This window comes from Vanacampus margaritifer, chromosome 12 (assembly GCF_051991255.1).
Source record: "Vanacampus margaritifer isolate UIUO_Vmar chromosome 12, RoL_Vmar_1.0, whole genome shotgun sequence".
Lineage (NCBI taxonomy): Eukaryota > Metazoa > Chordata > Actinopteri > Syngnathiformes > Syngnathidae > Vanacampus > Vanacampus margaritifer.
The window spans coordinates 1,267,126-1,276,653 of record NC_135443.1 but is presented as its reverse complement, the minus strand read 5'-3'; the positions used below and the strand labels follow the sequence as shown (position 1 = coordinate 1,276,653).

Genomic DNA, 9,528 nt, shown 5'->3' with positions numbered 1-9,528 from the left:
CTAACTGTATCTGTCCTCTTTTTTTGGGGGGGGGGGTTGTGTTGGCGGCGGGCGCTTGTGGGAGTGCGTCGGGGGTGGGGAGGTGTGCGTATTGGTGGCGTGCCAGCGGCTTAGAGGAGGAGATAACTTGTGCCAAATGGTTGGCAATCCCTGCCGGTCCAGTAAAGGTCGTAGATTATTTAAGAGGCCCGTAAAGCCTGCCGACTGATTGCATGGAGCCGGCTTCTGTCACTGTTAATAACCGCAATGTTTGCACACTACGCCATCATTCCTCCCGACGTCCAAATGCTTTTACAGACTGACCAATTAGACAAATGAATGCGCTGTTCCCCTCGCTATATCGCAGTTCATCTTTTCGACACCCGCAATTTTATTTTTGTTTGAAATAGCGATTGCAGGCGGGTCCGATTCGTATCACCCCCCCCATAAACGGATGTTCACTGTGGCAGTGAAGCCGAGTGTGAGAACGGGCGTGGCAAAGTGCAGCGTGACAGCACAGCTTTGGCCTTTCCTCTTTGTCGCTCTTCAATGGCATCAGTCGGGAGCCGCCGTGGCCGAGCCAAACGGGTTCCCCCTGACATTTTTCTGACATTTCAGCGTCTGGATGAGAGGGCCGGCGGGACAGCTCCAGCCGTCCCATCTGTAGCGTCTCCGGAGGGGATCGAGGTGGGGGGGGGGGGGTTTGGGTGTTCAGATGGCCTTGCTATTGACATGTCAGCAGAGGCATGCGTGTCCACCATAGTCCAATCTCTTCTTCAAAGGGAAAGTCAAGTTATAACTTCTCATTTCAATTAAACACGTGATTCGTTGATTGAATTAAGCATAAAATTCCACCCGTTTGCATCCATCCATCCTTTTTGCCTTCTACTCCCACACTTGCTGTCAACTGAAAATGACATCACATTTTCTCAGGTGTCAAGTAATGACCATCACGTTTCCAGGTTTGGTCACGTGACGTTCACAAGCTAATAAGCACTGCGGTGTCATTTTCAGTCCATAGCATACGACAGTACAAGACAAAATGGCCTGCAGTTTTGCAACAACTTGTTTTCCTACTCGTCCACCAAAGCTGTCTTACAGTACATAGTACATGGACTTGTAGCTGGATATCAAGGATAAGAAATAAATTGGCTTTCCATACTCATACACGGCTGTATCTTGTAAACACGCCACACAGCCATTTTGTGTCCACAAGCATAACAAGATGATCAAATGTCCGAGCAATTTCAACTCGAGATCAAATTTCTCCCCCATCGCCCCAAATGTTCCTGAATAATTAATTTGGGATCAAAGAACAATCAATAGTGTTTGAACATGAAGCTAGACCAGATGTTGCAAGTGGCCTGACTGAGGTTGCCCCATGGCGATGCTAATGTTGCTAACGCACGCATGCTAGTGATCAACAAACGAATATGACCCTCTGAGGACTTAAAAAGTGACATTTTAAAGTAAGACTGGTAGAAATTAACAAACAAAAACTTTTCTTTCTGCTGCATATAATGATTCGCAGATGTGAAATTGGTGCAGTGCAGCGCCAACTACTGGCAAGGAGGACTTACTTTATTATTTATTTTTGGGCCTTCGGTATCCGCCGTGACTGATGAGGCCATCTAGATGATTTTTGCCTCCTTTTCTAAGGAAATATGCACACAAATGAATTAAGAATTGCAGCATGGAAATGTTTTTAAATGTTGTATCGCAGTAAAACGGTCTTCTCGCTAAAACACTTACGTCTTCGTTTTCCGCCATGTTGGACCATCTCATGGTCCAGCAGAGCGTGCCAGAGTTCACGCAGTCTTATCATCAAGCAGCAAAACATCGGGGTCCTCTCGCAGGGATAAAACATTTTCTTCTTATCCTCAGGCTTGCCGCTCCGCCGCCGTGAGCTCTCTTATTGCTCCCAGTGTGCGTGTGATGTATTATTAAATAAAGCAAGCATTCGTTTAATACGCACAACACTAGCAAAGTGCATATTTGACATTTTCCTCTTTATCTAGAAAACCGCCTCCCCACCCTCTCCTATGCACGCTCCGCAAACATATGTTTACTGCTTACACATAATGTGCGCATTTATAGAGAATCAAAGAGTAAATAAATAGAGACCCCAGCAAGGAGTTAAACAGGCGATATTTGCATTTGTGTTAAATGAATCTAGCGGCGCTTAGGGGAGGTTTTTAAGCTTATTATTACAGCAGTGGATCATGGGAGGGGAATTCATCAGATAAGCCGCTTAGAGTGGCCTTTATTTTCCTCAACGCTCTGCAGCAATATTTGCTCAGTGCAACAGAGAAAGAGAGAGATTCTCCGGTGGGGTCCCGGCAATCCTTCTGCGGCCCAACTCCCTGCACAATTGTTGCAATTCAACACGGAAAAGAAAAAGAAAAAAGAAAAAGAAAAAAGCCCTGTTTCCAATTATTGGTTTCTTTGTCATCCAGGCTGGATTTTGTCGGCATTTTGTGGATTCCAAAGCAGCCCAACATTCTTCACGCAAGTGCAATCGCTGTCCAGAATGCTTAAAGAACCTCTAAAGTCTATTTGGAGGTTTGTTTCTGAATGCATTATACGCGTTTCAAGATAATTGAACAAAATGTGCAAACACAAAACTGCTCAAGTGTAGAGATAAAGTCTAAGTAGTGTTTTTCACTCACTTTTTTTCTTTCTTTTCTTAGGTGTGTGTGTGTGTGTGGGGGGGGGGGGGGGGGGCAACATGCCTAGACACAGAAAATGTGTCTTCCCTTTGGATAGGCCACTTAAGAGTGCCTCGTTGTCGGCTGTCAGAGCATGCACGTCGCACAGAGAGAGGCGGAAGAGTTTTTATTTTTTTCATTTATGTTGAAAGTCTGACATGACAGTCAACACGTGGACCAGAAAAGAGTCCAACTTGACAGCCAGTGTGTGGACCAGGGCTTTGCGCTGGTGTGGAAGCTTTAGAGCGCCTCATAGTCACGGCGTGTAAAAGCCCCACGACAAGCGGTTAGGACTCATTCGAGCCACTTTAAAAGCAGGGATGTGTAATGTATGGCCCGTGGGTCACACACGGACCTTGGTGTTCTTTCATCTGGCCCGCCCATTTGTTGTATTAGTTCAGCTGTTTTTTTCTCCCTAAACCTATTTATTTAAAGGGAATTTATTCATTAAAAAAAAATAATAATTTTATTAAATAAATGGGTAAAATTTACTAGAACAAAAAAACAATGATGTATATCCAACCATTTTCCGAACCGCTTTTTCCTCATATACATTGAATTTGTTTCTATTTCATTGTTTGTTAATTATAATTCACCTCATTAAGAATAAGGAATTCCCACTCTATAATTGTATTATTATTATTTCATTATTAAAATTAACACTTGGGCCTTGAGTTCAAAAATTGCCCACCTCTGCTTTATATGTTGATTATGGCCTTGAATCAAAAATAAGCATGTTGGATAATACTGCCAAAAAGGCTGAGAAGTAAAAGATGCTTACGGTCGTCTTGAATTTAAATGTTGATGCGCTTTTCCTTTTGTCAGTGGGAGTCCTTATCGTGGCTAAGAGCAGACCTGACCAGATGGAGACGATTCCCGCATACCTTTTGCTTACCACAAGGGAGACGGTGAGTGAAGCATCCACTAATATTTAAGACATTTGACTGATTTAAATGGCACTTGTCAATCAAGCTGATGTCACGATCGTTGCAAATGCTTGCTTGTCTTTTTGTGCGACTGGCCCAAAATCAGGCAGGGTCGGCTCCACCTCCACCTCGGCCGTCTGCCTAATGACGATAAAAGCGCTGAAGGAAATGGATGGATTGTGTTCCTAATGTTGTGGCCGCTGAGTGCACGTTAATGATGTCCTGTCCAAAGGTTAATAACAGCCAAAGACCAAAAGAACAATTTGCACACGTATTCTTTGCTTTCAGAAAGTTCCTGTCAGGTTTAGAAGGTTTGTGTGGTTTTAAACTCTCAGCTGCGGCTACGACGACGTTGCGCTGGTGGTTACGGGGAGGAGGCAAATGCTCTCCCGCCGCCAATCATTTCCCAGAATACGCTTTAGCAAAACCAACCGCAAAGCAGACCACCGGAGTGCGTGCACTTTCATGGATGGGAAGGCGTCGCTGTCCATCTGCCTCCGAGTCGTTTTATCCTTTTATTTATTTTCATTCTGTGTGTTAACCAGTTTATACACGTAACAATTCACTGCAGAGTTCCCCAAATTTCCAGATGTTTAGTTTGAGAGCATTTTCACAGATTTCTCAAGACCCACAGAAAATCAGAGTAGATTCCCTTTTTCCGTCTTTTAGTTTAGTAATCAGCAGTAGATCATGGATTTGCCTCACAAAAAAAACCGCAGAGACAACAAGCGTTTTGTGAAACGAAGCATGTCAAGCTAAAAAGTTTGTTGTCCCCTTTATTTTATTTTATTTTATTTTATTTTACAAACAGACCAGGCATACCATAGGATAATCGCGCAGGATAATTTTTTTCAAGTTCTATAATCGGTAGAGGGAATTGATCTCAAATTGGGCCTGATAATCGTTATGTGTAGACTCCGTTTCAGATCACTTGTTTGCCGTGCATGATGGGAAACCCTCGAGCCCACCATGTCACACTGAGGTTGAGCTGTTTGTGTTAAGTGAGCAATATGAACATTTCATCTCAGGATTACTGATATTTTCATGATTTTACCAAAAGGAAATATAAACGCACTCGCATACACACACGCTCTGAAAACCAACTTGAAAATCGTTTTTTTTTTCCTCAAAAAAACACGACCAATTCGGCAACCGTGTGTGCTTTTTGACGTGAGGAATTCTAAACCGCAACACCCGAAGTATGCTGTACATTGTGCTGGTGTAGCAGCACGTATTTATTGTGGCGGGAAAAACCCGGCGGGGAACATTATGGATTCATAGTCATCCGCTGCAGAATGTTCAGTATCATAAACAGTTGAAGGATGCCTTGTGGTTTGCAGTTTGAAGAAAATGTTTTGTTATGGCTCAGGCCTCGCTGTTATCAGATGTAAAGCGAGCCGTTGCCGCATGTATTCAATATTCCTGATACGCATCTTCTGGTCCATTTACGAACGAGTGCATACTTTGTCCTCACTAGTTGGACACAACAGTGAGACAACAACAATGTGACTAGTCAGGTGCATTCCTTGTGACATTCTAACATTCTCTAATTTGAATGTAACGCTTATTTAGTAGCACTGCATTGCCTCCTTGAGATATCTGTTGCGTGACCACGCGCATATCTGAAATCAACTTTCCCCACTGAAATGAATTGAAATGCAACTAATCCGTTCCAGTCTGCCCCTAAAAAACAACAAAAATGTATATAATGTGTTTTTAATAAGAAAATGGACAGATGGAAATAGTGATAACAGAATTAAATAGATGGCAAATAATTGAACTTTGCACCTTGGCCACCCGGTGGCAGTATAATATAAAAATATGGATGGATATATATATACAGTATGTAGATGGTCTCAGCTCCTCAGTAAGCTGTAGTAATACGTCATTCTTTACAGAGGATAAAGAATATTTGCCTATCAGTATATTATCCCTCTCTATATGTTGCTCCACTGCTTTTGTTCCAAAATCCTACACTTGACATTGATGCTAGTTTGGTTAACCAGTCTATGATGTTTTCCATTGTGTGTTAGCATTAAGCTAGTGGAGGCAATGCTATATGGTTGTGCACAATGTGAAATTCAATTTTTTTGTATCATAAATTTGTGTTAGCAAGTCAAGGCAAAAAAAAGAAGAAAATCAGCAATTATCTCAAAAACTCATATCTCTAGGCACAACTATAGTGCAGTTTTGCCTCACTTGTCACATCCAACTAGTATGCCAAAGTTGTCCTTAATCTTAAATTGTATATGAAGGAGACTGAATGAAGGCTCAAAAGAGTTTTCCATAGGGTTGGAATGAGATTCCCTGCTCGCCAGTAGGTGGCGCTTGTCTCCTTTGGCTGGAGAGGAGGAGGAGGGCGAGCTGGAGCTGGAGATGATTAAGGCGGCGAGAGAGGAGGAGAGGAGGGGATGGCGAGCGGGGTGGGGGGGGCGGGGGGGGGTTGGTGAGCGAGCGAGCGCAAGCGTCAGCACTCCATGCGTTAAAAGGGCAGATGGTAACGGCGGGTAACTGAGGAGCAAAGCACTCTGCTGGCCGCGCAGTCAAAGATCAGCGCGGGGAGAGCCGGCCACTCAACACGCGCGGCCCGAGCGTCTCGCGGGAAGCTGGCTGGGGAACGCCGCGGCACCGGCGGCACGCTGACAATGCTGCTGCTGCTGCTTCTTCTCTGAGCCCACGCTGACAGGACACAGCAGCAGGAGAGCAAAAAGTGCAGGAGGAGGAGGAGAGCGAGCCGAGATTGCAGCAGGCAGACGGCAGGAGTCGGTGGCAACATTTGGGAGAAACACATGAAAGAAAGATGGGGTGCAAAGCCAGCGGCAAGAAGAGGAGGAGGCGCATTTAGGACAAGAGAGCAGTGAAATCATTCAAGGAGAAACTTGCAGAAGAAAGAGAATTCTTCAGCACAAGCGGAGGCAAGAAGGGAGTAAACTCTCATCTTCTCGTCTTTTTTTGTGCTTGATGACACTCGAGTAGGACGAGGACGCCTTCCGCTCTCGCCGCAAGTCCGGGAACGTCTGCGAGGAGCTTCCAATGGCGTGCTACTACATTGTGATCAGCTCCACCCACCTGCGTGACGGACAGCTCAGGAGCATCAAAGGGGTGTTCCGAGGACCAATCGGAGCCGGCGGACACAAAAGCAACAAAACGGTAAGCTACTTTTTTTTTTTTGTCTCTTCTCAAACCTTCAGACATCAATGAAACCGAACCAGGGTTGGTTCTACATTAACGTCATGGCGGCTGTTGGGCCACCCGACGCTGGCCGGACTGGGCCAGTACAAATGTCACCGATACAATAAAATCAGAATGTTCTTGCTTTTTATAAGATTTTAAGTTTTACCCATTTCAATTGATCAGTCGTCATTGACCTTTTTAGCACGCTACACACTTTTTTTTGCACGTCAAGTTAAAAACGTCATAAGGAATGAACAATTGAACAAGTTATGAAGACCAGAAAATGTCAAATATTCAGTTAGTAGTAATATATTCTGAAAGGTTTAAATAAAACAAAGATGCAAAATATGAACTAATTGAAACCCGTGTGGTATTACATCATGATGAATATTATTGATGCTGTGGGAGGGCCACAACCCAAAAAGGCGCAATGTCGGACCCCGAAGCACAAATGCCAGAATATTGATCTACTTTTTGTATGTTTGAACCTAAAGATGCCTGAAAAGAACCTCGTTGATAAATGTAATATTCATCAGTGGTTGCGAGCCGGAAATGTGTGCTTGCACCAATTTCAGATTGTTGTGATCAAACTGAGTTTTTAATTGGCCCAAAACAAAACAAGGTTTGCTTTAATTTAGTGTCATTTTACCAAGCTTTTAACTCAATTGCTCAATTATTTATTTGATTTAGTTCTCCATGGAAATGCTGTTAATCCGTTGCAGTCACCAAAAACGGCCAGTTTTTTCTCATATAGGTTTTTTCATAAAAAAAAATATATATATATATTTTAAAACGGCATTGTATTGCATGAAAACAAAAAACATAATGAAAGAGACTGCAAATAAATAAAATGTTTTTTTTAACGCGTAATTAGTGCACGTACTGTTGCATTCAACTGTTGAATGTGTGCCTTTAAGGGGCGTGGCTTAGTGAGTGACAGCATTTTTGCTGGTTAATCTGTGTGTGAGTTGCTGGGCGTGAGTTGAGGCCTACAGCAGCTCCTTGCAATTGCTGTCTTTTTGTATTCGTGTGTTTGGGTTTGTCCTGTTCAAGAAATGGGAAATCCCATGCATGTCCTTGCTGTTTGCTTAAGGAAATCTGCACAAGGCAAATTGCAAATAATGATTAAAAAAGAATTGTTGCAAAGTCCAGTTGGCCTCAATTCAAACTGGATGAAATCTACACAAGACGTAAAGATTTTTTTTAAAACAAGCTTATTGCTATTTTTTTCCATTTCAAGTATTTTTTTTTTTTAATGACATATGCACTAATAGGCTGATGCATTCGGAAAAACATTTGAACAGTGTGTTTTACAAGTCATTCTTTTAATACAGAAATGAAAAAGAATCTAAGAACATCTTGTTAAGATTTTTATGAAAAAAATGCTTGAAGCAAGCGAAATACGTCGGCAGATGTTTTGCCTCGATTGACATGATTTCATCTTGCGTTTTGCAGCATGCAAAATGTGCACTTTTTAAAAATGCTACGTCAATAATTCACTGCAAGTAATTTAGCGGAGCCCCAAGCGACGCTTGTTGACGTGTATTCCCGCGTGACGACCGCCCAGTCATTAGGTCCGCATCAGCATCACTTGGCCCCGCCCCCCCGACTTGATTGTCAGCTCTTTAATCAAAGTGTTTGCACAGTTAATTAATTGCCACTTCCATTTGCTTAATTGACTGGAGGCGCAGGGAGGCAGATGGGATGGGGGCGGGGAGGCGGCGCTAAGCTAAGAGCTCCGCTGGCTCGCCGGCGGTGCCGCCACGCTCGGCATCCTGGTCGCCGGCCCGGCCCGAGCGCCAGGCGCCGGGGTCCGTTTGATGAGCTGCCAAGCGTAATCATCGCAACTTTGGGAAATTGAAATCCGAGATGGTCTGATTAAAAGCACCTGCACCGCCACAAACAAGTTTGGATTTTTTTCGATAACCCGACGCCAAATAATCATGTTAGCTGTTCAAAATCAAGAAAGAGGTGGTGAACATACCCATCGAGCAGAAATGTCGCTACTTCCGCGTTCAATTCTCTCATCTGCCTAAGGATGCTTATTGGTTGCTTTTCCTCGGGTGTGTGGTTCAAATTAGAGGCTCAAAGATGGCTCCACAGAAATAAAGTGTTGTTTTCTTTTATTATTACTATTTCTCGCACTCCTTCCAATATTTCCCAGATTACATAGACTTGAAACGGTGAAAGTGAGATTTATGTCGCACTCAAGCTCAGTCGAACCTTCCACTTATGTGGTCCTATTCCGAATTTCTGGCCAAATCCACCTTTCAAGTTGCGCAACATGCACAATGTCACGTCCGCCCCACGAGGGCTCGTGCAGCTTTCAAATCATCAAAGCTTGGCTACTTGCTGGCCCTGCTGGAATTTCTCGTCATTATTCTTCGTTCTCACCAATCCACGTGTGCATTGTGAGGATCCCCAACATGACGCTCCCAAAAACTCAACTTGCTGGTAGCGCCCCCGTGCTAAGTTAAAAATCATGAGCCACTTTCAGCCATCGACACAAAACTTGGTGGACATGTTGATGATAAAAGGACATGAAAAAAAATCTCAAAAGACCAGGGTTGGTCCAACATTGAACAGGAAGTTGGCTCGTTTGCTTTTGCAGAAGTCATATTTCCATTGACTCCCAACCATTTTCACAGAAGCAATCCCCTTCACTCCGGCTGTTTTACTGGATTCTGATAGATTTTGCAAGGCCCACAGAATATTGTGTTCTATTGCTATACAAACATGGA

General features: G+C 43.6%; 1 protein-coding gene across 2 annotated transcripts in view; it reads left to right on the top strand.

Moving 5' to 3' along the window:
* LOC144061698 (uncharacterized) overlaps positions 1 to 9,528 on the top strand; it is a 46,084-nt gene that overhangs the window by 448 nt on the left and 36,108 nt on the right. The window contains exons 2-4 of one of the 2 annotated variants that reach the window (XM_077582385.1): positions 2,436 to 2,541; positions 3,513 to 3,595; positions 6,590 to 6,763. In XM_077582385.1, coding sequence (XP_077438511.1) covers positions 3,551 to 3,595; positions 6,590 to 6,763 — 219 coding nt within the window. In that variant the 5' untranslated portion in view covers positions 2,436 to 2,541; positions 3,513 to 3,550. The remainder of the gene's footprint in view (positions 1 to 2,435; positions 2,542 to 3,512; positions 3,596 to 6,589; positions 6,764 to 9,528) is intronic. The other variant, XM_077582383.1, reaches the window with a different exon arrangement.